Source organism: Anomaloglossus baeobatrachus, chromosome 2 (assembly GCF_048569485.1).
Source record: "Anomaloglossus baeobatrachus isolate aAnoBae1 chromosome 2, aAnoBae1.hap1, whole genome shotgun sequence".
Classification (NCBI taxonomy): Eukaryota; Metazoa; Chordata; class Amphibia; order Anura; family Aromobatidae; genus Anomaloglossus; species Anomaloglossus baeobatrachus.
In genome coordinates, this window is record NC_134354.1 from 481,541,245 (window position 1) to 481,569,239 (window position 27,995).

At 44.6% G+C, this 27,995-nt stretch overlaps 1 protein-coding gene across 1 annotated transcript in view; it reads left to right on the forward strand.

Moving 5' to 3' along the window:
- The window catches only part of CFAP97D2 (CFAP97 domain containing 2), a 72,313-nt gene extending 45,048 nt beyond the window's left edge, over nucleotides 1–27,265 (forward strand). The window contains exons 3-5 of the mRNA XM_075334254.1: nucleotides 6,955–7,073; nucleotides 10,630–10,825; nucleotides 25,047–27,265. Coding sequence (XP_075190369.1) covers nucleotides 6,955–7,073; nucleotides 10,630–10,825; nucleotides 25,047–25,517 — 786 coding nt within the window. The 3' untranslated portion in view covers nucleotides 25,518–27,265. The remainder of the gene's footprint in view (nucleotides 1–6,954; nucleotides 7,074–10,629; nucleotides 10,826–25,046) is intronic.
- Nucleotides 27,266–27,995: the final 730 nt, after the last annotated feature.

Below are 27,995 nucleotides of genomic sequence, written 5' to 3' on the forward strand. Positions count from 1 at the left end.
TCTGTGTTTGTGGTTGCACAGTCTGACACTGCCCCCTTGTGGGCAAGTGCTGAAGCAATATTCAAATCCATTTCTACATTAATGATGCAGTCTGAATTGTTGATCCCATTACATATACCCTCCGCCACGTTACACCTTTTAGTTATGCTCTTCTACGTCTATTATTATTTAGCACTAAAATAAGTGAATAAGAACGGCAGCAGGATACCTTACGACTGGGGATAGAAAGAAAGCAGAAAGGAGCTGTCATATATACTTAAGTCATTCTTATATGAAAGGCTATATGAACAGTCCCCAAACAAAGCCGCTATTATTTTGAACCAGAACCTGAGCAGACAGATGATTGTTAGGGCGGCTTTGCACATTGCGACATCACAAGCCGATGCTGCGATGTCGCACGCGATTGTCCCCGCCCCCGTCGCAGGTACATTATCGCTACGCCAGCTTCACATGCACTCACCTGCCCTGCGACCGTCGCTCTGGCCGGCGACCCGCCTCCTTCCTAAGGGGGCGGGTCGTGCGGCGTCATAGCGACGTCACATGGCAGGCGGCCAATAGCGGCGGAGGGGCGGAGATGAGCAGGATGTAAACATCCCGCCCACCTCCTTCCTTCCGCATATGCTACGGAAGCCGCGGTGACGCCGGTAGGAGATGTTCCTCGCTCCTGCGACTTCACACACAGCGATGTGTGCTGCCGCAGGAGCGAGGAACAACATCGGACCGTCGTGTCAGCGTAATTATGGATTACGCCGACGCTGCACCGATGATACCATTACGACGATTTTAATCGTATCATCTAGGCTTTACACACTACGATGTCGCATGCGATGCCGGATGTGCGTCACTTTCAATTTGACCCCACCGACATCGCACCTGCGATGTCGTAGTGTGCAAAGCCCGCCTTACTGTAATGTCACATAGGTTGTTGCTATTCACTGGAAATATTTGACAGGGCATTTTTTAAAGAGAATTCAAATTCATTAACGCATAGTAACAAACTATAACAGTGCAGTCTCATAGTAAACAGTCCATGTATTCGTGTGCATTGAGTGTATCAGAATCGGATTATTGCATGGAAAGTCTGGATTACTGAAAAGCAACAAACTACACAGAAAATGGATTTGTGTTGTCAATTTTCAGCATTGTTTAGTTTGTTTTTTTCATTGTCCAGAGAACTACAGCATATAACATTGCTGTATCTATGGATATACAAAGCACTATAGAAGGAGATCATGACAAATCATTACACACAAAAAAGCAAACAAAACAAAACTTAAAACCTAACTTCATTAAAAGATGTTGTGCTGATGACAGCTAACGTCAATCTACCTTCTACATATAATACTCAAGGCAATAATGCTCGGAACGTATGTGAATGAACACAGTGCCCAACAAATATAATGCCTTAGAAAAACTACTGTCATTTAAAAAGAACCTGTCAGCCGATTAATTCTGTCCAAACCATTGGAGACCATCTCGGTTATTCCTACAATATATGTTTCACTCTAAAACGCTGCAGTTTTTCAGAGAAATCCTACCTTTAAATGGCAGACAGAGATGATGCAACTAAAACCCGCTTTACACGCTTCAATATATCTCACAATCCATCGTTGGGGTCAAGTTGTAAGTGACGCACATCCGGCATCGTTTGTGAGGTATCTGCGTCTGACACCTACGTGCGATCAGGATTGAACGCAAAACCGTTGATCGCAAACACATCGTATCTTTGTCTAGAATTGAACGTTTTGTTGCACAAACCTAGTAAATTGAAACGTGTGACATCCCTCATACGATTTTGATGTCTGAGGCTATGTGCGCAGGTGACAGCTTAAAAAAGGTCCGCTTCAGAGCGCAGCTGAAATGCTGCGTTCTGAAGCGCCTCACAATGTCTGTCATTCACTAATCTCTGTCAGTCGGTCACTATCTCTGTCCCTCTCTCTCTGTCCATGTCAGTCTATCCCTCTTACCCCCTCTCTCATACTCACCGATCCCCGGCGCGGCACTGCACGGCGTTCACACTGCTCCGGCGGCTTTTACTATTTTGAAAAAGCCGACCGCTCATTAAACAATCTCGTATTCCCTGCTTTCCCCACCCACTGGCGCCTATGATTGGTTGCAGTGAGACACGCCCCCACGCTGAGTGACAGGTGTCTCACTGCACCCAATCACAGCAGCCGATGGGCGTGTCTATACTGTGCAGTGAAATAAATAATTAAATAATTTAAAAAAGGAGGTGACAGGAGCGGCGGTGTCTTCTGCAGCTCCGGTCACCTCCATGCAGCAGAGCTGGAAGCGACGCTGGAGCATCCTGGATTACGCCGGACATGGAGGGCTTTTTCGAGCTTATTAAAGTGGTGAACCAGGGTATATGTTTGTGTTTTTTATTTCTAATAAAGGATTTTTTCGGGTGTGTGTGTTTATTTACGGTCACTTACAGATTAATCATGGAAGGTATCTCGGGGAGACGCCTGACATGATTAATCTAGGAGTTATTGGCAGCTATGGGCTGCCAATAACTCCTTATTACCCCGATTTGCCAAAGCAGCAGGGCAAAATCGGGAAGAGCCGGGTACAGTCCCAGAACTGTCACATCTAATGTATGCGGCAATTCTGGGCGGCTGCTGGCTGATATTGTTAGGCTGGGGGGCTTCCCATAATGTGGAGCTCCCCATCCTGAGAATATCAGCCTTCAGCCGTATGGCTTTATCTGGCTGGTTTTAAAATTGGGGGGGACCGCACGCCGTTTTTTTAATTATTTAATTATTTATTTCACTGCACAGTATAGACACGCCCACCGGCTGCTGTGATTGGGTGCAGTGAGACACCTGTCACTCAGCGTGGGGGCGTGTCTCACTGCAACCAATCATAGGCGCCGGTGGGTGGGGAAAGCAGGGAATACGAGATTGTTTAATGAGCGGCCGGCTTTTTCAAAATAGTAAAAGTCGCCAGAGCAGTGTGAACGCCGTGCAGCGCCGCGCCGGGGATCGGGGATCTGTGAGTATATGAGAGAGGGCTGCTCAATTCAGTTACTCAGGAGTTTAGCGGTCACCGGTGAGTCATTCACTGGTGACCGCTAATCAGGACGCGGCACAGATAGAGCCGCAGCATGACAATGAAGTCGAGTGAAGTTCACCCGAGTTCATTTTGATCGTGCGGCTCTTTCTGTGTCTGCTGTCATCTGCCATTCAGCTCTGCTACATGGCTGTCTGTGTCTGCTGTTAGCGGCCATGTAGCAGAGCTGAATGGCAGATGACATAGTAAAAACGCATCCCTACACATTACACACGCTTGGCAAGTCAATAAATAAAAAAAAAAAAGGGTGCCCAATGCATTTGTCACAGAACACATGATCTAAAGGATCGCACACAAAATTGATCAATTTAACATAGACTACTAACGCACGTGTGACAGCAAATGAACAACCTATGTGTGATCTCATTAGATCACATATGCGATCTGGGCGTGTCACATCGCAAACGTGATTGCTCAACAAATTGCAACGTGTAAAGCAGGCTTAAGGTGAGTATTCCAAAGTCTGATGGTACCTTTTCTCTTCAATTAGTCATCCTAGATGCATTATTCCGGCCACCGATTTACCATGTGAGTTATCTGAAACACTGAGGCATTTCAGAGTGAAACATACAACAAAGAAAAAATATAGGACTTGCATATCTTTAGTATTAACCCCTTTACGACCAAGAACATAACTGTATGTCCTAGGTCACCTATCTCCCATTGACTCTAGCGGCGAGCCTGCGGTAATCCTAGCATACCTCTGCTGATCTGATCAGCAGACATGTGTGGCTAACAGGCACAGGTGGGTCAGAGATCTACCAACACCTATTAACTCTTTAGATCGTACTGTCAAATACTGACAGTGCAATTTAAATGGCCGCGGTGGGGATGCGGCGTTCACTGCCGCCATCGATGGCCTCATGACGCGAAAATGGGGCGCCTTGGTGCTGTTCTGGTAGCGTGTGGTCAGCTGATGACCCCTGACGCTGTCATGATTCACTTTCTGTGAGAGCCGACATAACGTCGGCACTCATAGGAAAGCAGCGTTTCTGCTGATCAGAGTGATGCTGCTCTGAACAAGAGAAATGCACAGGCAATCAGACTGTACAGTAATAAAGTCCCCTAGGGGGGCTAGTAAAATAAATAAAAAATGTAGAAAAAAAGTTTTTAAAAATCTGAAAAAATAAACAAAAACCTAAAAGTTCAAATCCACCCCTATATGCCCCGCTGAAAATAAAACAGTAAAAAATAAAAAAAATTTACACATATTTGGTATCGCCGCATTCAGAAATGCCCTATCTATGAAAATATAAAATCAGTTAATCTAATCGGTAAATGGTGTGGCGGGAAAAAAATTCCAAACTCCAAAATTCCATTTTTTGGTCGCTACAAAATTTTTGAAAATTACAATAACAGGAAATCAAAGAATAGTATCCGCCCAAAAATGGTATACGTAGTTAAAAACGCCAGCTCAATACGCAAAAAATAAGCTGTCACTGAGCCCCAAATCCCGAAAAATGAAAATGTTATGGGTCTTGGAAAATGGCGAAAAAAGCGCTATTCTTTTTTTGGACAAACTTCTGAATTTTTTTAACCCCTTGGATAAAAAGTAAAAAGTATAAATGGTTTATATCTACGAACTCGTACCAACATGATACATCATATGGACAATTTTACCATATGGTGAACACTGTGATTAAAAAGACCCCCCAAAAATCATGTAATTGCACTTTTTTTTTTGCAATTTCACCGCACCTGGATTTTTTTCTCCTTTTTTCCACTACACTATATGGTAAAACTAATGATTTCAATCAAAAGTGCTACTCGTCTACAAGCAACAAGCCTTCATTTGGCAATATTGACAGAAAAATTAAAAAAAAGTTATGGCTTTTGGCAGCAGGGAAGCAAAATGAAAACCGGAAAATCTCCCAGGGGTGAAGGGGTTAAGTGAATGTACATGTGCACAAATCCGCTATGTGGCCAATATACCAACTTATATATACACTGTGATTAATGAATATTGCTATAAACATTAATAGCTTAAGTGTTTTTTAAACAAAGAGCCACCCAACCACATCAAGGTGTACCTTTAATTCAATATTATTGGATGGCTTTTGTGTTCTTTGATCAAAGAGCTCCTATTCTCTGGGGTTCCCAGTGGTCATTTTCACAGAGATAAGCAAGTAATTCCTTGTTATTTATTTATTTTTTTGTTGGAATGAATAACCCTTTAACTACTGTTGATACTCCTTTTCATGGAGGACGTTAAGGGGCCTTACTGCTTGGCGCTGCTTTTTCACAGTACTGAAAAATGATAGTGTAGCAGCCACCAGCTGGCGGAAATCCCATGGTTGTCTGTATATGACAGCTGACACCCTGTGACAATGGCTGTGACATTTTAGACTCAAAATGTTCAACACACCCCTAGATGAATTCATAGAGGAGTTTAGTTTGCAAACTGGCGTCGTTTTTGTGGGTTTCAGCTGTTTTCATACCTTGGGGGTTCTGCAAATGTGGTATGGTGTTGTCTGCAATCTATTACAGCGAAACTAAAGGGTGCTTTACATGCTGCGACATTGCTAGCTATTGCGATAGCACCCGCCCCCGTTGTATGTGCGATATGTGTTGATCGCTGCCGTAGCGAACATTATCGCTACGGCAGCGTCACACGCACATACCTTGTCAGAGACGTCGCTGTGACCGTCAAACAATCCCTCCCTCAGGGGGGAGGTGCGTTCGGCGTCATAGCGACGTTATTGCGGCGTCACTAAGCGGCCGGCCAATAGAAGCGGAGAGACGGAGATGAGCGGGACGTAACATCCCGCCCACTTCCTTCCTTACTTCTAGGTCGGTGGACACTGGTAAGGACATGTTCGTCGCTCCTGCGGTGTCACACATAGTGATGTGTGGTGCCGCAGGAACGACGAACAACATCGCTACTCACCAGACAACGGTATTTGGTTTTTGGACGACCTCTCCAACACCAACGATTTTTACCACTTTTGCGATCGTAGAAGGTCGCTCGTACGTGTCACACGCTGCGATGTCGCTAACGACGCCGGATATGCGTCACAAACACCGTGACCCAGACGATAAATCGTTAGCGATAGGCAGCGTGTAAAGCCCCCTTAACACTTCAAACACTAAATTATGCTTCTCCCTTCTGATTCTTGCTGTGTACTCAAACAGCAGTTTTAAACCACATATAGGATATTGACATGTTCAGAAGAAATTGCGTAAAACATTTTAGGGTCAATTTTCTCCTATTACTTCTTGTGAAAATGAAAAATTTACAGCTGAAGCAATATTTTAGTGGAGAAAATGTAATTTTTCACTTTTTCCAGTCCACTTTGCTTTAACTGCTTTGTAGTATCTGTAGGGTTAACAAATTTCCTAACAGCAGTTTAGAAGAATTTAAGGGGTGCAGTTTTTAAAACATCAGCACTTTTGGGGGGTTTTCTGATATAAAGACCCCTCAAAATCCCTTTAAGGCTATGTGCGCATGCTGAGTTTTTGCGCGGTTTTTGGGTGCATTTTTGCTCTAAAAACTGCATGAATTTCCTTCCCCAGCAAAGTCTATGAGATTTCATTTTTGCAGTCCGCACATTGAAGTTTGTTTTTTTTTGCTGCGTTTTTGTCACAAAGATCACAAAGATGCAACTTGTCAATTCTTTTTGCGTTTTTCCCTGCGTTTTTCACCCATTGAATTGAATGGAGAAAAAATGGAGAATCAACTTAAATTTACTGCTAAGATAAAGTACAATGTGTCACGAAAAAAACATTCTCAGAATGAGTGAGATACAGTATATAGAAGCATTCTAGAGTTATTACCACGTATAGTGACACTGGTCAGATTTGAAAAATGGGGCTTGGGCATTAAGATTAAAATTGGCACTAAGGGGTTAAATTAATGTGTTTTGTTTGCTAATTTTGCCAAAGCTTGAAGAGGAACGACTGTCAATCATTGAAAGGGACAACCGTCTGTTGCTTGGGAAAATGTCTGCTATCATGAGAACTAAAGGAAGAATTGATAACAAGAATAATTATGATGCTAAAAGGTAAGTAGTTAATAAAAAAGATAATATTTAATTTCCCTTAAATGTGATAAATTTGTGTAGAAATATAAAAAGAATAAATACATAAATCTGCACTGTTTGGAGTTTTAACTTTCATTTTTTATTTATTTATTTTAAATGGCAAAAGTATAGTAATATCTAAAAGTATTGATCCCCTCCTCCTATCCAATTTAATGTCAGGAAGAGCTGTTAGTCTACTAAGGATTGAATTATTAACTTTGGAGACTAGTTAATATTTAGAAATACATAAATAGATATAAAATCATTCAATTGGTTGGTAGCAAACCACCCTAATAATAAAATCAATACAAAACAAGAGATAAGATAGAGAAGATGAGTAAGATAAATGCAATAAAATAAATCATATAGGTTCATATAAGTTCACAAGGTCCGTGGGTTCAAATGAGTTCAGACAAATTCTGAAAACTGTATTGGATTATCCATTTGTGGAAAAAAGCTCTGCAGCCACTGAATAAAGCTCTGCCATTCTATTTTTACTCTTGGCAAAGAGAGGGTTTTTTGCCTAAAATCTGCTGTAATTGGGGTAATAGTGGTATATCTGCAAATCAAACCCATTTCAGTAGAAATATAAATACATTTAGAAATCTTTGAATTAGTTTGGGATTGAATCTTTCTGATTTTTTATTTTGAGAAATTGTATACATAATGAGTCTTTTATAGTTTTAATATACATTATTATTAATAGAGATCATTACAAAGGAAAAAACAAACAATATTTTGAAGCTAGTTTTCCACTTCGATGCCATCTGTTCAAAGTGCATAGCAATATGCATGCCTGTTCACACTAAAGATTGTCTAACTTATTTAAGTTCAAGTTTAATTGAATTCTACTCGAATCTTACAATGGAGAATATTATATATTTTTTAATTTGCTCCTGCTGCCTGCCTTTTTGCTGAGGACTTGAGGAAAATGTTTAAAAAAATAAACTTAGTACCTCACTGGTCACCTATCCAGCTGTTCCTCCCGCTTGATACTCACTGTCTGTTGCATGCTGCATCTCCAGTCTATTCACAGTAGGTCAGTACTGCTGGGTGTGACCAGGCCTCGAAGGTTATGGCAAGTGGCGTAACTAGAGTCTGATAAGTCCCAGTGCAAAATTTAGACACCCCCCCCTGCATATTGGTCAGATATATGGGCCCTTGTTAAGTTCTATAGCCTACAAAGACATATGGACTGCGCCCCCCCCATTATGAAATAATATCCCCCATTCTATACTAATGCCTGTCATCCTGGGCCTCTTCTTGGTATACATGTCCCCCATCATTTTTTATGTCCCCCCCATCCTGGAATCGTTACTGATATATATGTCCTTTATCCTGGGCCCCTTCCTGGTATATATGTCCCCCAACCTGGGCACCTCACTAGTATATATGTTCCCCATCATGGGCCCCTTCATAGTATATATGTTCCTTATCCTTGGCACCCTCCTGCTATACATGCCCTTCATCATGGTATATATCTCTCATTCTGGGTCCCTTCCTGATATATATGTCCCCTATCCTGGGCCCCTTCTGTTATATATGTACTCCACATAGGCGAATAATAATGAGGGTAATCTGGGTTACTGCCTGGGCATGGTGCTCTAGGGCAGTAACCCAGATTGCCCTTATTATAATATTTTCTCTGGGCAGGCAGCTTTCCTGGAACTTTGGTGCTTGCAATTAGAAATAAGTGGACCCTTGGAAGTTCAGATTCTGTGGATTCAGCTGGACTCTATCTAAAGTTCTGTTCTGGACCCGGACTTGACCCGAACTTCAATGGAAGTCACAGTTTGGCTCTCCACCCACATACAGCCAGCCATAAATAGAACATTTCAGGGAGGTGGGTTTTTTCATTTCTCTTTTTTGTGCACACTACATCCAGTAATGCTGATTTTAACCCCGGTGTGAACTATTCAAACACTGGAAGCGACTCTGACTGGACTGAACCTCGAGCGTAGCCGAGCACAGCGATTTTCGGTCGAGTGGTTACAATATGTAAAGCACCAGAACTCCGAACTCGAACAATGATTTTGCTTGTACCGAACTTTAAAGTTCAAGTCCGCTCATCTCTACTTGCAATACATAACTGTATATATGGGGGCTATGTGAGGGCTAATACTGTATTTAGAGAGGTTATGGGGGGCACCAGCCTGCATACAGGGAAGCTATGTGGGTGCACATACTGTAAATACGGAGGCTACGTGAGGGCTAATACTGTATCTAGGGTAGCTATGTGGTGGCTCATACGATATATAATGAGCTATGTAGGGGCTTATATTGTACAGTATATAGGGAGTCTATTTTGTAGCTCATAATTTATATAGAGAGCTATGTCGAAGCTCATATTGTATAGAGGAGGGCTATGTGATGGCTTATTCTGTATATAAGGAGGCTATATGGGGGTTCATCCTGTATACAGGGAGTAGTCATGAGCAAGCTCTACCATGCTCGGGTGTCCAGTACTCATAATAAGTAGTCAGATGTTTATGGGAAATTCGAACATTTTTCCACAAGATCTTCTATACTCGGTACACAAGCCGAGCCCATCCAAGAGTCCAACTGCTCATTATGATTACCAAGCACTTGGGCATGGTAGTCTCCGCTCATCACTAATAGGGAGGCTATGTGGTGGCTCACAATGAATGTAAGTAGGCTATATAAAGGCTCATTCTATATAGAAGGAGGCTATGCAAGGCCTCATACTGCATATAGTAGGCTATGTTAAAGCTCATACTGTATATAGGGAGGCTATGTTAGGGCTCATCTTGTATATATGGAGGCTATGTGGCAGCTCGCATTGTATATATGGAGGATATATAGGGACCATTCCTGTATATAGGGAGACTATGTGGGGGCTCATACTCAACGTGTAATCTGTAATAATAGTGAGACTTCTGAAAAATAACCTGTAAATAACAGTGTGAATCTTAAAAAAGGTATGAATTTAAAAGTTTTTCTACAAAATGTTATATAAAAAATAATTGCCGATTTCTTTAACCTACATTTAACACAAAAGCCTGACTTAAATAATAGGTGATCTTCTGATGATATACTCACTTTAATCTACATCTATAAAAGTTGCAACAGGAATGTGAGTGAACACATGTATCATTCATAAACCTCTAGAATTATGTACTTTTAAAAATCAAACAAAAAACACAGTATAATCACTCTAGGTTGGCATCATTGAGACCTGATATGTCCTAGAATATCAGATATTCTAGATCAGGAGGTGTACATAGGAATGTACTCTAAATTATACTCACTTGAGAACGTTTAAAAGATGGGCCAAATTAGAAATAAAAATGTTTAGCTTTGGGCTTCCGGCCTTGTGAAATCCTAAACCATATTACTGTCCTATGCAGGAGATGTGCAACAAATTGACTTTCTAGATTATTATTGGAATAAAGAGCTTTAATTTACTCTATAAAGTCAAACTCTGCTCACACTAACATCATTTTCTATAGAAACCAACACTACGTGCAGATTTACATCTAACTAATTTATGGTCTATAATTTCTAAAAAAAATTACAGCTTAAATAAAGAGAAAAGAGAACAAGAATTACTGAAAGTAACCCGAGAGAATCAAACCATTGGGGACAGACTCACAAAATGTGAGCCTCAATATCGAGTCGAAAAATGGCATGAAGACTGGTCAAAGGCAGAAAAGTATATGGACAGCATTGCTAAATACCCAAGGGGATGGTATGCTCTGCGGCATCCTGAAAAGGTAATTCTATTTTGATGTGCTGTATACACAGTAATGCTATTTCGAGCTATAGCTTTTAAAAGTTAATTTCTACATAGCAATATAGTAAGGAGAACCTGATATGTAAAATAATGCTATTAACCTGCAGATATGGGGTTAATCTGAAGCTTAATAGCATTTAAAAGCTGCACAGCCACTGCACTGAGAGCCCGGTTACCAGGAGGGAATGAACTTCATACCTCCCAGCAGCCTCTGGCTTTGGTCTTGCTCACACGTGTGTATACATCGGACGAGGGCCATTTTATGCTTTATCGGATGGCACGTGATCCAGTTTTAGGCCAACCAGCGCTTTTTTTCTCATGACGACTCAACATGAAAAAAAAATCACAATATGCAGCGAAAACTCAATAATCATGATAATCCAGAATTAGAGTCTTTAGATTTGCTAAAAGCAGAGAGAACCTAAACAAGCAAAAGTTTGAAATGTTTAAAACATTTATTGAAATAAGTGCTGTAGGGTATAACAATTAACACATTTATTAAAGGACCAGGAGGAAGAGTGGTGAAGGGGAAAGAAACCCAACGTGTCCCGGAAAGATGAAAAGGAGTTAAAAAACTGCACAGCTGATAATGAAGAGACCTATGGGCAAAGTGCCCAAGATACAGAAAAACCTACATCCATTTAAATCCAGGCCCTCACATAGAGTGCAGAGTGCTACCATGTGTGGCATAGAGATGAGGATATTCACTCACCGAGGTCAGATCACCGTAGGTACCGGGGTAACACGTGGTGACCGACGTCCCAACATGTGTTTCGCATTGGTGTGCTTCGTCGGGGGAAATATATATATATAAAGACGGTGCACAACCATCTAAGTCTGTGAGTGCGTGCAAATCATCAGATTGCACTCGGATGTCATCCAAGGGCAGTCCGATATACGCCAACACAGACAATGGAGAAGATGGAGAAATTAAGCTCTCCATCTACTCCTCACTATGGCTGTGTGACCCTAGCCTTGCAATCAAAAATGTGAGGCCGGCAATGCTTCGGTCACCACTGTGCATAGTGAGCAGTGGCTGTAATCCTGCCCCTGCAATGACTGACAGATGGCTCAGCAGTGCCAGGGTGTGGTTACAGCCACTGCTCATTATGTACTGAGTGGTGAATGAACCCACACCTCCATGACTGAAAGCTGGAGGCTGCCTGGAGGAATAAAGATCATTTCCTTTGTGGAGCTGGAGTTTCAGGGTGGCAGCAGCATAACTTTAGAACCCTATTAACCTAAACATTTTCTGCTGGTTACTAGCGTTTTTGTACATAACAGGTTCCTCTTAAGGATAAGCCTTTTTCAGTCTATACTATTTCTGAGGAAATCTAACTAACAGTGGAGCCTTTTTTATCCAGGCCCTTTCTGTTACAGTGTTCTCTGGCAGTGAGTTGTATAGTCTCATTGTGGGAGCAATAAAGAAATTCCAATTTTATAGAAACCTTCTAGACATAAATACTTTATTTCATCAAGTCTGATATTGTTCACACCAGTCTTCATAAGGAGGTGTGGTGGAGTCAGAGGTGCTTAATTCATTAAGAGGTGCAAAAGTCATACTGAATAAAGCAATTCTTAAAGGGAACCTGTCATGTGAAAAAACACTTTAACCTGCATATATGGGGTTAATCTTCAGGGATCTGCACCCACACTTAGAGCCCTGTTGCTGGGAGAAAATGAACTGTATTCCTCCAGGGAGTATTCTGCTTCCAGTCATCAGGATGGGGGCAGCAAGGGTTCAGTCCCACTCAGTGTATAGTGAGTAGAGTTGAGCGTGGTTCGCGGTTCGAGGTTCTCCAGTTCGCGGCTCGAGTGATTTTGGGGGCTGTTCTAGATCGAACTAGAACTCGAGCTTTTTGCTAAAGCTCGATAGTCCTAGATACGTCCGAGAACGGTTCTAGCAGCAAAAAGACCAGCTAATTCCTAGCTGGCTTTCCGCTGTAATAGTGTAAGTCACTCTGTGACTCACACTATTATGACATTTCAGTGTATAGTGTGCGGGAACAGCGCATTCAGATCACTGCTGTATGGATAATGGCGATCGCCATTTTTTTTTTTTTCCTTGTCTTCCTTCCCTAAGCGCGCGTGTGTAGTGGGGCGGGCCAGCATGTCAGCCAATCCCAGACACACACACAGCTAAGTGGACTTATAGCTAGAGAAGCAACGGCATGTGTGATAGGATGTCCATGTCACATGTCCCTGCATTATAAAACCGGACATTTTCCTCCAGCACGCCATTATCTGCCTTCTGCGTCCTTGGTGTCAGTCATCACTGGCGCAGCTCCTATCGCCGATACTGCTGTGTACGCTCCATACACAGCGCTGTACAGCATAGGGATAGCACTTTCTATCAGTCCTTTTAAGGGCTCATACCGGCAGGGTCAGAGCCATAGGTGACAGATCCGTGAAAACAGAGTTTAACAGCTACACAAGATGACAGCGTCTGTGTAGCTAAGGTCAGGGATTTCCTCGCTGCATTTCCCCATTAGGAGGGATAGAAAGGCAGGCTTCCATTCTTCTACCCAGAGATCCACAACCCTGCCACTGTACCCTCCTGCCCTTTGCACACTCAAACTCATTGTTACTAAGGCATTATACTAGCAAACACTGAGTGAACTTAGTGGCATCCTAAACGTGGCTGTTGGACTTCTGTATTGTCCCAGTAGTGCAAAGATATTTGCAGCATGTCTGCCCTTTGCACACTCAAAATCATTGTTACTAAGGCATTATACTAGCAAACACTGAGTGAACTTAGTGGCATCCTAAACGTGGCTGTTGGACTTCTGTATTGTCCCAGTAGTGCAAAGATATTTGCAGCACGTCTGCCTGCATTGCACACTCAAACTCATTGTTACTAAGCCATTATAGTAGCAAACACTGAGTGAACTTAGTGGCATCCTAAACGTGGCTGTTGGACTTCTGTATTGTCCCAGTAGTGCAAAGATATTTGCAGCATGTCTGCCCTTTGCACACTCAAAATCATTGTTACTAAGCCATTATACTAGCAAACACTGAGTGAACTTAGTGGCATCCTAAACGTGGCTGTTGGACTTCTGTATTGTCCCAGTAGTGCAAAGATATTTGCAGCACGTCTGCCTGCATTGCACACTCAAACTCATTGTTACTAAGCCATTATAGTAGCAAACACTGAGTGAACTTAGTGGCATCCTAAACGTGGCTGTTGGACTTCTGTATTGTCCCAGTAGTGCAAAGATATTTGCAGCACGTCTGCCCTTTGCACACTCAAAATCATTGTTACTAAGCCATTATACTAGCAAACACTGAGTGAACTTAGTGGCATCCTAAACGTGGCTGTTGGACTTCTGTATTGTCCCAGTAGTGCAAAGATATTTGCAGCACGTCTGCCTGCATTGCACACTCAAACTCATTGTTACTAAGCCATTATAGTAGCAAACACTGAGTGAACTTAGTGGCATCCTAAAAGTGGCTGTTGGACTTCTGTATTGTCCCAGTAGTGCAAAGATATTTGCAGCACGTTTGCCTGCATTGCACACTCAAACTCATTGTTACTAAGCCATTATAGTAGCAAACACTGAGTGAACTTAGTGGCATCCTAAACGTGGCTGTTGGACTTCTGTTTTGTCCCAGTAGTGCAAAGATATTTGCAGCACGTCTGCCTGCATTGCACACTCAAACTCATTGTTACTAAGCCATTATAGTAGCAAACACTGAGTGAACTTAGTGGCATCCTAAACGTGGCTGTTGGACTTCTGTATTGTCCCAGTAGTGCAAAGATATTTGCAGCATGTCTGTCTGCATTGCACACTCAAACTCATTGTTACTAAGCCATTATAGTAGCAAACACTGAGTGAACTTAGTGGCATCCTAAACGTGGCTGTTGGACTTCTGTATTGTCCCAGTAGTGCAAAGATATTTGCAGCACGTCTGCCCTTTGCACACTCAAAATCATTGTTACTAAGCCATTATACTAGCAAACACTGAGTGAACTTAGTGGCATCCTAAACGTGGCTGTTGGACCTCTGTATTGTCCCAGTAGTGCAAAGATATTTGCAGCACGTCTGCCTGCATTGCACACTCAAACTCATTGTTACTAAGCCATTATAGTAGCAAACACTGAGTGAACTTAGTGGCATCCTAAAAGTGGCTGTTGGACTTCTGTATTGTCCCAGTAGTGCAAAGATATTTGCAGCACGTCTGCCTGCATTGCACACCCAAACTCATTGTTACTAAGCCATTATAGTAGCAAACACTGAGTGAACTTAGTGGCATCCTAAACGTGGCTGTTGGACTTCTGTTTTGTCCCAGTAGTGCAAAGATATTTGCAGCACGTCTGCCTGCATTGCACACTCAAACTCATTGTTACTAAGCCATTATACTAGCAAACACTGAGTGAACTTAGTGGCATCCTAAACGTGGCTGTTGGACTTCTGTATTGTCCCAGTAGTGCAAAGATATTTGCAGCAAGTCTGCCTGCATTGCACACTCAAACTCATTGTTACTAAGCCATTATACTAGCAAACACTGAGTGAACTTAGTGGCATCCTAAAACGTGGCTGTTGGACTTCTGTATTGTCCCAGTAGTGCAAAGATATTTGCAGCACGTCTGCCTGCATTGCACACTCAAACTCATTGTTACTAAGCCATTATAGTAGCAAACACTGAGTGAACTTAGTGGCATCCTAAACGTGGCTGTTGGACTTCTGTATTGTCCCAGTAGTGCAAAGATATTTGCAGCACGTCTGCCCTTTGCACACTCAAAATCATTGTTACTAAGCCATTATACTAGCAAACACTGAGAGAACTTTGTGGCATCCTAAACGTGGCTGTTGGACTTCTGTATTGTCCCAGTAGTGCAAAGATATTTGCAGCACGTCTGCCCTTTGCACACTCAAACTCATTGTTACTAAGCCATTATACTAGCAAACACTGAGTGAACTTAGTGGCATCCTAAACGTGGCTGTTGGACTTCTGTATTGTCCCAGTAGTGCAAAGATATTTGCAGCATGTCTGCCTGCATTGCACACTCAAACTCATTATTACTAAGCCATTATACTAGCAAACACTGAGTGAACTTAGTGGCATCCTAAACGTGGCTGTTGGACTTCTGTATTGTCCCAGTAGTGCAAAGATATTTGCAGCAAGTCTGCCTGCATTGCACACTCAAACTCATTGTTACTAAGCCATTATAGTAGCAAACACTGAGTGAACTTAGTGGCATCCTAAAAGTGGCTGTTGGACTTCTGTATTGTCCCAGTAGTGCAAAGATATTTGCAGCACGTCTGCCTGCATTGCACACTCAAACTCATTGTTACTAAGCCATTATAGTAGCAAACACTGAGTGAACTTAGTGGCATCCTAAACGTGGCTGTTGGACTTCTGTTTTGTCCCAGTAGTGCAAAGATATTTGCAGCACGTCAGCCTGCATTGCACACTCAAACTCATTGTTACTAAGCCATTATACTAGCAAACACTGAGTGAACTTAGTGGCATCCTAAACGTGGCTGTTGGACTTCTGTATTGTCCCAGTAGTGCAAAGATATTTGCAGCACGTCTGCCTGCATTGCACACTCAAACTCATTGTTACTAAGCCATTATAGTAGCAAACACTGAGTGAACTTAGTGGCATCCTAAACGTGGCTGTTGGACTTCTGTATTGTCCCAATAGTGCAAAGATATTTGCAGCACGTCTGCCCTTTGCACACTCAAAATCATTGTTACTAAGACATTATACTAGCAAACACTGAGAGAACTTTGTGGCATCCTAAACGTGGCTGTTGGACTTCTGTATTGTCCCAGTAGTGCAAAGATATTTGCAGCACGTCTGCCCTTTGCACACTCAAACTCATTGTTACTAAGCCATTATACTAGCAAACACTGAGTGAACTTAGTGGCATCCTAAACGTGGCTGTTGGACTTCTGTATTGTCCCAGTAGTGCAAAGATATTTGCAGCATGTCTGCCTGCATTGCACACTCAAACTCATTATTACTAAGCCATTATACTAGCAAACACTGAGTGAACTTAGTGGCATCCTAAACGTGGCTGTTGGACTTCTGTATTGTCCCAGTAGTGCAAAGATATTTGCAGCACGTCTGCCTGCATTGCACACTCAAGCTCATTGTTACTAAGCCATTATAATTGCAAAAACTGCTGCAACTTAGTGGCATACAAAAAGTGGCTGTTGTACTCCATTTGTGCCCCATAGGTGCCAAGCTATTTACAGCACCTCTGCATTACACCCTCCTGCTCTGTTTTTAAAAGCTATAATAATAGCATAAACTGCTGCCATTTAGTGGCATCATAGAACTGGCTGTTGTATTTCATTATTGTCCCACTGGTGCCAAGCTATTTCTAGCACCTGTGCAGGATACCCTCCTGCTCTGTTTTTAAAAAGCTATAATGATAGCAAAAAATACTGCCATTTAGTGGCATCATAGAACTGGCTGTTGTATTTCATTATTGTCCCACTGGTGCCAAGCTATTTCTAGCACCTGTGCAGGACACCCTCCTGCTCTGTTTTTAATAAGCTATAATGATAGCAAAAAATACTGCCATTTAGTGGCATCATAGAACTGGCTGTTGGACTTCCATTAGTGTCCCACTGGTGCAAATCTATTTGCAGCACCTCTGCATGACACCCTCATGCACATTTTGCTACGCTAATTTTATAGCAAACTCAGGGAATTCATTGCTGCATTTGATAATTTGGAGGGATAGAAAGTGATGCTTCCTTTAGCTTTTCCTTCTGTTCATAGACAGCATCTCCAAGTCCACACCCGAAGAGCAATTTCTCCTCCACGTCTAAGTGTGGAGAGGCAGCTAGTGCGCATGCGTGTGCCGATTTACCCCAGCTGCAGCCTAACTACAGTGTTTCGCCTAGTGAGTATGCTCAGCCTGACTGTGCCATTCCTGAGGCTAAGTCTTCATTTCGGGATACAGCGCATGCTCCCACACTTAGTGCGAAAAGCCTCTTTGCACAGGTACTTGCATTCCGTGCCGGGTCTAAGTCCTGTTTTGTGCCTAGACACCATGCTAAAGCTGATAGTCTTTTTTCAGAGACTGTATTTCATGCAACTGAGCATGCTCAGGCACTTACTGCATCAGAGACTAGGTCCGGTAATGAACTCTTTGGCCCTGCCCCTGATGTGGGGGGCCCATATAGACCACAGGGCATCAGGTGTCCTGACGATGTGGCTAGGCCATTCCCAAATGGCTTGCAGAGGCCCGCCCCTATGACTTGTCACTTCATATTTGATGGTCAGACGATGACTGGTGAGGTGTTTGTGTCGTGGCAGCCATGAGGTCATTATTGAAGTTTCGGTTCCAAATAGGACGCTAGTTATGCCACTCATGACGTGTCACTCTGCTTTTGTCTCCAGGAGGTGCATTGTGGTCCACCCTGGTTTGGGGTGGACCAAGGTTATAAAACGGGCTGGAGCCAAAAAGGAGGTGCGCAGTCTTCTATTATGCTCCAAAAGAGCACACCTCCATGTGTTGAACCCATTGCGGCTTTAGGCCAGAGGTAAGCAGGGATAGGGCGTCGATGCAGGCCGCCACCACAGTTGGTAACGCAGAACGGTTAAGACCAGCTCCTGTCCTACAAGTCCTGCTTGTGCAGCCCAGTGGCATTAACAGGCCTGCTGCTGCTGATGCGCCTGCTGTCCACAGGTGTGGCCACAATGCACACGGTCAGCGTACTGAATGGCCCCTGTGATGTTAACAGGGAGTTCCTGGGCTGGGTGGGCGTGTGGACCCTGTGACGCTAACAGGGCTCCCAGTCTCCAGATCCGAGTGGCGTTCCTCTTGGACCAACACCTGACTCCGAATAATGCATACAGTGTGCTCCATCTTGTAGATGACCAGAATTGTCACGCTGAGAATGGCATCGCCAGTGCTAAAGATCTTCGTCGATATTTGTAAACTGTGTAGAAGGGTGCATAGGTCCTTGATCTGACACCACTCCAGCAGCAGTAGTAGGAGAGAAAAGGCGCAATAGGGTCTTACCCGATTTACAGGGCAGAGGGAAAAAGGATTAAAACACACTCACCTGGCTGGGTTGTGCCAGTCACAACCCCTTAGAGAACGTGGATGAGTGCTTTAGTGGTTCAGCAGCGGCCCCGTGTCTGAGCAAAGGATATCAAAGTGTAGACTGGAGGAAAAACGGGTTTAAAAACCGCGCTAGGAAACCACGAGCAAGGATGTAAATGAATATTTTTCTTTTATTTAGATAATTCCAACGCGTTTCGGAGACCCATCTGTCTCCTTCCTCAGGGTAAAAGAATCTTACAGTCAATGAGGAGTTGTCCTTATAAAACAACATACAGACAAAAAGAAAAAAAGAGAAAAGGGAAAAAAAAAAAAAAAAAAGGGAGGGGGAGGGGGGTGTATCCAATCTTGACGTCATCACACCATGTGCTGCAGAGTGATGACTCATTTCCACGTGGAGAAAGGCTGCATCATGATGTAAACTTCACATATTAAAACAGATATTTAAAGTGCTCAAAATGTGAGTGTGTTTTTATAAGGACAACTCCTCATTGACTGTAAGATTCTTTTTCCCTGAGGAAGGAGACAGATGGGTCTCCGAAACGCGTTGGAATTATCTAAATAAAAGAAAAATATTCATTTACATCCTTGCTCGTGGTTTCCTAGCGCGGTTTTTGAACCCGTTTTTCCTCCAGTCTACACTTTGATATCCACCACTCCAGCAGCGTGATCTGCACCACCTCTGGATCAAGTTAGCCCAGGGTATATGTCATACCGTATTTCAGCAGGGCTCTGCGGTGCTGCCACAGACACTGCAACATGTGCAGATTCAAATTCCTGCGTGTCGGAACATCGCATTTTAGGCGTTAACCGCCAGACCCTAAGACTTCAGGAGCGATGAAAGTTGTTGAGCTGCTGGGTGCGAAGGATGAAAGTGAGCACATAGCAGCGTGCCCGCTGCACAAGGCCATGTAGGCCGGGATGGTATTTTAAAAATTGCTGGAGAATCAGATTCAACACGTGAGCCATACAAGGCACGTGTGTCACATTGCCCTGACGAAGGGCCGCAGACAGGTTTGCATCATTGCCGCACACGGCTGTTAAGTCACCAACGTAGTCCACTCAATCAATTTGTACTCCGGTCGCCAGGTGACAACGTGTTCCTTTCGTGCATAGTGCTGATGATGGGAAAGGAGTCGATGCCAGCGGCGCAGGTGGATGCAGGTTATGCTCACCCACTGGGCTGCGTTACCTTGACAGATGCAGAACCACTGGCTGAATGTAGGTGGTGGGTATCTCACAGATGAAGTACCATCATTCAGCTACAACCAATGGGAATACACCGCACCCTTTTTTAGGCCCCTCCTGTCTGCAGACCACTGCCAGACAAAGCTATGAACCTCTTGTTACTGTTACCCCCAGTTCAGTTTTATGAGTTTGTGTGCTTGTTACCTGTGACTACTTTTCCTGCTTGCTGTTTATGTACCTCGTTGGCCGATCCGCATTTCACCTCTGCTTGTTTTCTGATTAAGTCCTGGCCATCCCATTCTGTTCGTCTTCCTCAATTAATGTTTTGACCCTGCATGACTACTATTCTCTGGAACTGCAGCCTTCCACAGGTATTGATCAACTTGGGCCCTGTGTAATTCCAAATCACTGTATAGGGGTTAAAGGGTTTCAGGGTTCTGGGTGTCCAGCTTGGTGAGTGGCTTCCCTCTAGCCTATCCTTTACAGCCCAACTGAGTGTGTCGATCCAGGCAGGCATTACACCGTGCCCTCTGCAGAAGGCCATGTAGGCCGGGATAGTGTTTTAAAAATTGCTGGACAACCAGGTTCAACACGTGAGCCATACAAGGCACGTGTGTCACATTGCCCTGAAGAAGGGTCGCAGACTGGTTTGCATCATTGTCGCACCCGACCTTCCCTGGCTGCTGGTTGAGTGGAGACAACCATTGATGAAACTGTCTCACTCTCCAGAGCTAACCGTCCACAATTGCTCAGCGGTGTCTCACATTTCCCCTACATTTCAAAGTAAACATTTGACTGCCTGATGGCCTTGAGCTCTGCTGCCAGCTTAGTAAGGAGGTGTGTGGGATTCCTTGGGCGCAGTTACAAGGAAGGGTGGACTGACCACACAGGGTTTGGGCCGAGGTGGAGGACCCACACGAGGTTGAGGAGGCAGAAGCAGTGGAGGAACTTGTACATACAGAGGAAGGATTGACACACAAGTCGTGGGGATGGCAAGACTTGTACAGCAAACCCTTCTCCATCTCTCACCATAGTTACCCAGTGCCCAGTCAGCAACATGTAACTCCCCTGTCCATGCTTACTGGTCCAAGTATCTGTGGTGAAATGCACCCTGTCACACACAGAGTTTCTCAAGGAATCGGTGAGGTTGTGTGCAACCTGCTGTGGTAGCGCGGGCATGCCTTTCTTGGAGAAGGAGTGACGACTGGCCATCGGCTCTTGGGGCACTGCAATGGGCATAAGGTCTCGAAAATCCTCGGTCTCAAAAGGGTGTAAAGGCAGCCTTTCTGTTTCCAACAAGTTGCAGATGATGAAACTCAACCTCTTAGTCATGTCATGCCCTTCGAAAATCATGTAAAACACAGCGAGGGGACTCCAACCACAGTCTCCCTCGTTTCCACTAATTGGGTCACACACACCCCACTTGACTGACATCACTTGACCCCCCTTTTCAAAATGAAAAAGATGCTTTGCATGAAGCACTCTCAAAAATACGTGTGCCTTTCACGTCCCCTGGATGACCCAGGGGAAGAAAAGTCCTCTGAGAGCCATGACTTGTTCATCTTGGCTCTTTTTTCAAAAGCGAGGGGACTCCAACCACAGTCTCCCTCGTTTCCACTAATTGGGCCACACACACCCCACTTGACTGGCATCAGTTGACCCCCCTTTTGAAAAAGAAAAAGATGCTTTGCATGAAGCACTCTCAAAAATACGCGTGCCTTTCGTCTCCCCTGGCTGACCCAGGGGAAGAAAAGTCCTCTGAGAGCCATGTCCACATTGTCAGTGGACAGACACGTGTGCTTATCTGCCAGCAGACCCCCAGCGGCACTGAAGACAGGTTCCGAGAGAATGCTGGCTGCAGGACACGACAAGATCCCCAAGGCGTACGTGGCAAGCTCTGTCAATTTATCCAGATTGGAAGCCTAAAATGAGCAGGGCTCAAGTTGCACAGTAATGGCATCGACGTTTCCTTGCATATACTCATATATCTGTGTGTCCTCCTCTTTTTCCTTGTCCAGCTCTTTTGTTTTCGCATGAGTATATGTCCTTGTCACTTTCCCATGTGTTTGTGTTGTGTTGTGAGTTGTTTGTCACCTTTTGGACACCTTTGAGGGTGTTTTCTAGGTGTTTTTATGTGTTTGTGATTGTCTGCCATTGTTTCCTATGCAGTTCGAGTTCGGTTCGACGAACCGAACTCGAACGGGACCTCCGTTCGGCGAACCGAACTCGAGCCGAACCACGGCCGGTTCGCTCATCTCTAATAGTGAGCAGCATCCGTGTCCCTGGTGTGCTGCCCCTGTGCCAGCAGCCGCCGCTGCTCGGATCCGGACCTTCTAAGGGGGTGGCTCGAGGGTCTCCGGACCCGGGAGTCTCGCGGACACGCCGAATAACAGGGGGGACGTAGATGTACGGGCTAGGCCGTATTAAGTTCGTGATGCCACCCACGGTGTGTGGTGAGGTGGGATACCACCCCTGCTTTTATGGGATACCCGGGGAAGATGTAGTGGCAGCTGGATGTTAACCCCTCCGTGGGTAGGGATGGTTGCCCCGGGGCCCAGTGTCTTTGTGCAGGGTATGGCGATGGCAAGGGCCTGAGCAAGCAGGAGGATGTTTGGTTACTCACAGTAAATGAATCACACGAGTCTTTCGGTAAACCAAAGGTGCTGGTGGCCGGCTGCTGCCACCCAGGCTGGTGGTGACTGTCCTTTTCCTCTGCACTGACTTTGTGTAAGGTGGACTTCCTAGTCTGAAACTCAGGAGTCCGCTCCCAGCTGAATGTGGCCTAAGCAGCCCTGCCCGCAGACGCTGGTCCGTGGGATCTATGGGCCCTGGCGGTGATCTCCTATCCCTATCAGTGGGCTGTTGTCTTTTATGAGGGACTTTGGGTGGTACAGGACCTCTAGTCCTGGCCTCAATCGGTTAATTAACCAGGCCGCTGGTTTCCGGTCCTGGCTTCAGGATCCGAGTACCCCACCTTTGTGCTCCGGTTTCTGGGTCCGTTCCCCGTGTCGGTACCGGCGGGCTACAACCCTGTCCCGCTCCACCTCGGTTCTGCCGAGCCATCTTCCCGTCTCCTGCTGACGGAGACCACCGTCTGCCACCTAACCAAAGGCACCAGGGCTCCAACCCTGGCATCGTTGAACTTGAACCTCCTCTGCTGGAGCTACACCTAGCTCCAGCCCACACTCCTCTCAACTTGAACAACTAAACTTCACTGCTTGTTTTCCCGCCCTGGGCTGTCTAGACCCCTGGGTGGGCATATCCAACCACCTGGTCCCGCCCACCGGTGTGTCTATCTTTCCCTAAGGGGGATGACTAGGGTTTCAGGTCGGCTGTGTGTTTCCTAAGTGAGGGAAGGTGTTATGCGGGGGCCTAACTGTGATTACCTGGTTTTGCCAGGGCATCACATTGGCACTGACTGACAGCCAGTTCTAAAGTAGAGCTGGCTGTCAGTCAATGTAGGGGATGTGTTTACAGCCGCTGCTCACTATAGACTGAGCGGTGAATGAACCCGCGCCAGTGCCACCCTAAAGACTGGAAGCCAAACGCTGCTGTAGAAATAAAGTTCATTTCCTCACGGCAGCGGGGCTCTAAGTGCAGGTGCTGGCAGGTTTAGAACCCTATTAACCTGCAGATTAACCCCACATCTGCAGTTTAATAGTTTTTTTACTTGACAGGTTCCCTTTAAAAGTGGCGTGCACCTCCGTGTGCCTCTCCACAAATTTTATTTTTTTTTTTTTGTAATGCACTTAACAAGATATTCAGTCTGGAATTTTTAGCATATATCCCAATTCATCAAAGTGATTACACTAGAAATATGATATAAAACCCTTAGAAAAGTCATAAAGTATTTGCACAATGCGACTTTTAACATTTTCACACCAGTTTCGGCTACCTCCACTAAAATATGCAGAGCTGTGGTGAGATTGAGGTTGGCCGAAGCATGATGACACCCATTTGCCTAAGTACTGACAAGTTATGACTTACCCTATGCCACAAATCTTACTCTAATTTCTGGCTGGACTAAAGGCCCTGTCACACACAGAGATAAATCTGCGGCAGATCTGTGGTTGCAGTGAAATTGTGGACAATAAGTGCCAGGTTTGTGGCTGTGTACAAATTGAACAATATGTCCATGATTTCACTGCAACCACAGATCTGCCAAAGATTTATCTCTGTGTGTGACGGCTGACGGGGCCTTAAGATTTGTGTTGAGGCGCACAGAACTGCATGCCTCTTTTAGGACATGCTTTATTATTTAAGAGTTGCAGCTCTTAATGAATCTGGAACCTCTCCCTCCACCACTACGACCCATCCAGACTGATGTGAACAGCATCAGTCTTAATGACTTAGGACCTAAAGGGGGCGTTACATGCTGCAACATCGCTAATGCGGAGTCGTTGGGGTCACGGAATTTGTGACGCACATCCGGCCGCATTAGTGATGTTGCTGCGTGTGACACCCATGAACGATTTTGCATCGTTGCAAAAACGTGCAAAATCGCTCATCGGTGACATGGGGGTCCATTCTCGATTATCGTAACTGCAGCAGTAACGATGTAGTTCGTCGCTCCTGCGGCAGCACACATCACTATGTGTGACGCTGCAGGAACGAGGAACCTCTCCTTACCTGCCTCCCGGCCGCTATGAAGAAGCAAGGAGGTGGGCGGGATGTTCCGGCCACTCATCTCCGCCCCTCCGCTTCTATTGGGCGGCCGCTCAGTGACGTCGCTGTGACGCCGCACGGACCGCCCCCTTAGAAAGGAGGCGGTTCGCCGGTCACAGCGACGTCGCCGGGCAGGTAAGTATGTGTGACGCATCTGCGCGATGTTGTGCGGCACGGGCAGCGATTTGCCCGTGTCGCACAACAGATGGGGGCGGGTACCCACGCTAGCGATATCGGGACCGATATCGCAGCGTGTAAAGTAGCCTTTAGCCTTTTTACAGGTGATATTTATTTGCTTTTTTCTTTTTGTCTTTATAGGTTTTAAAAGGTAAAAAGAAATCTGCCAAAAAAGAATCTGCAAAAAAATTTAAAGCAAAAGTAATTGAAGATGATGATGATGATGATGGGAGCAGAGGATCAATGGATGAAATGAATACTAGAAAAACAGCAAATATGAACAATGACAATCCTGGAAATAGCAGGGAAACTAAGATTCCAGAGCCAGAAAGTAAGAAACAAGAAAAGACTGAAGATAAAGATCAGCAAAAAGTAGATGATGAAAAAGAGGAAACCCAGGAAAGTGAAGACAACATACTGGAATCAGAAAAGGAAGAAAATGTGACAGATAACAAGGAAGAGGACAATAAGGAATTTATAGATGAAAATGAGACAAATTACTATGATACTGGTAAAGAAGATGAATCTCACAAGTCAGAAGAGTATGAAAGTGAACATGAGATAGATGAAAAGGAAGAAACAGATGCAGAGAAGGTTTCAGATGCAGAATAGATTATAATTTATCAGTAATCACCATGTTAATCTTTATTGAATGAGTCTCTATTTGATATATGACAGGAATACTAAATATGAAACACATATTGACTTATGTATAGTATGACTATATATAATGACATACAAACATAAATAGTATCAATGAGATATTCCTGTACGTTTCACACTAATAACATTTAAAGAAGCACTCCTATCAAAGTTTGTTTCCTCTTAATATATTGCAATCATCATATTATATAGCACTGTGTACTTACAAGTGCTCACTTTGCCTTTCTACCATGTTAATTCTTCTCTTTTCTCTGTTCTAAGTAGAAACTGGAAGTTTCTTTTCCCACATGAGTCATCCCCCTCTTCAACTCCTGACTAAGCTGCTCTGCTCCCCCCCCCTTCCAGAAACCTTTGCAGTGATGACTCCTGCAGGGAGAGAGACTTCCTGTTTCTAAAAAGAGCTTAGCAGTATTCAGTTGGTCTACTTTTAATCACTTGCTGTCATAGAGCTAATGGAAAAGAGAAGAATTAACTGGTTAAGGGCAAAATGAGAAATTGTAAGTACACAGTGCTATATATGATTGGAATATATTAAGAGCATAAACACTTTAATGACTGCTTCTTTAAAGAAGACATGTAAACAGTCCATTATTAATTAAATAATGCAGCTTGTACAAGTTTTCGGAATAAGAATAATAGCTACCTAAATGTTTTGAAATGAATTATGCCAAAATCCCAGAAACAAACAATACATCTAAAATAAGCAAATAAGATATACTCACCTTTTACTCCCTGGTGTTCCAGTGTTATATGTCCCCAATAGTCCCCGGTCCCGTTCTGTTGACATTGACTGCACATGTTACAGCCCATATACCCACATCTCTGAAGCAGCCACTCACTGTTCCCAGCAGTAAATCTCAAGTTAGCTTTAATGCCCAGTGTGGATTCATAAAGTGTGTGATATTTAGGGTATGTTATTTGTCAAAAAACAACCTTTTGCTGTCTGCAACGATGCGTGAGATGTTATTGTAGCATCCTGAACCCCTCAGGGCACTACTAGGTACTGCATCTTACCCCCAGGCACCTGGAAGACCAGTTCCGGTTCTACCTAAACACATAACATCCCTAGTTTCCCACTCCCCGTTAGGGATGACTGACTAGTCTGGGACCCAATGGATGGCCACCCAGAGGCGGAGACAGTCCAGTCCACTGGATGGCAACCAGGTGGGAAGGGACAGACAGACACAGACAGACACTCAGTCAGACAGTGGAGTCCGTTAGTGACAGTTGAAGGGGACGGACGTGTCTCCAGATGGGATTGTCTAACAGTGACCTAGGTAGCGAAGGAGAGTGGTTGCCAGGGAGGGTACAGCCAGGTACCTCTGGAACCAGAGCACCGACGGGGCACAGGGCCCTAGGTCAGGCGACAGCTTCAGGCAACCTGACAAATACCTGCACTGTGTGGAGACCTTCACAGACCTAACTGACCCAAGAATCCGGGGGCACCAGCAGTAAAGATTGAGTCATGGACCGGAACAGAACACCAACCCTACAGGGTTCGCACTGCCCGCCGTACGAACGAGGGAATGCCGACAGACAGTAAGGGACCTACAAACGTTCCAAGCTATGGGGTCCCACCAACCAGTGAGAGGTACGGAGGAAAGAGACTACCAGGTCACCACACCGGCACTGGGACAAAAGGGACCAGGGGTCTGAACCAGCCGTCATCAGTGCTTGAACTTAACAACACTGTGAGTAAAACAGAAGTTGCACTGCATCCCCATTGTGTGGTCTCCCTTCTTTCTGCGCCGTATTCCGCCATCCACTCCCTGGGGCCCAGCCCTACCTGCAGAGGGCCTACCATCCAGGCTGCCATCACCATCAGCCCCAGTAGTAACAGACTGGGTAGTGGCGATTCCATCACCAGAACCGCAACCCGCAAGTGGCGTCACAATATTAAACTCTTACTTAAGGGTCACAGAACCAGGCATTGGCCTCTACACAACCGTGACACAGCATCCCCGTACATATGTGTCCTGAGACCGAGTACCCCATAGCCCTGGGCAACACATTATCTCAACTATGAGAAAGAAATATGATCACTATGAGAAAGAAACCATGAGAAACAGATATGTGGCATGCACCGTGCACCACGGCAGTATGGTAACATCGTAAGATTGAACGAAAAAAAAACCCAGCTAGATTTGCACAGTGTTCAGCAGCGCTTTCATGGCTTCAGTCGTAATCCCTGAAAAACAGGATTTAAATGTACCTCTGACAGAGTGATTGAGTACAAAGAGTCAAAAGGAGTTCAAATGGACTATGTTCTCGTTTTTGGTGGTGTCCATCTTTTTGGACATGATGTAAAGCATATCTTCCATAATTCTGCCTCCTGTATGTGACAACGGATGGGTGTCGACTGCACCAATGGCCAGGCTTACCCTTGAGGGTTGTGACTAAGCGATTATCTGGTATTCACTAGCACCT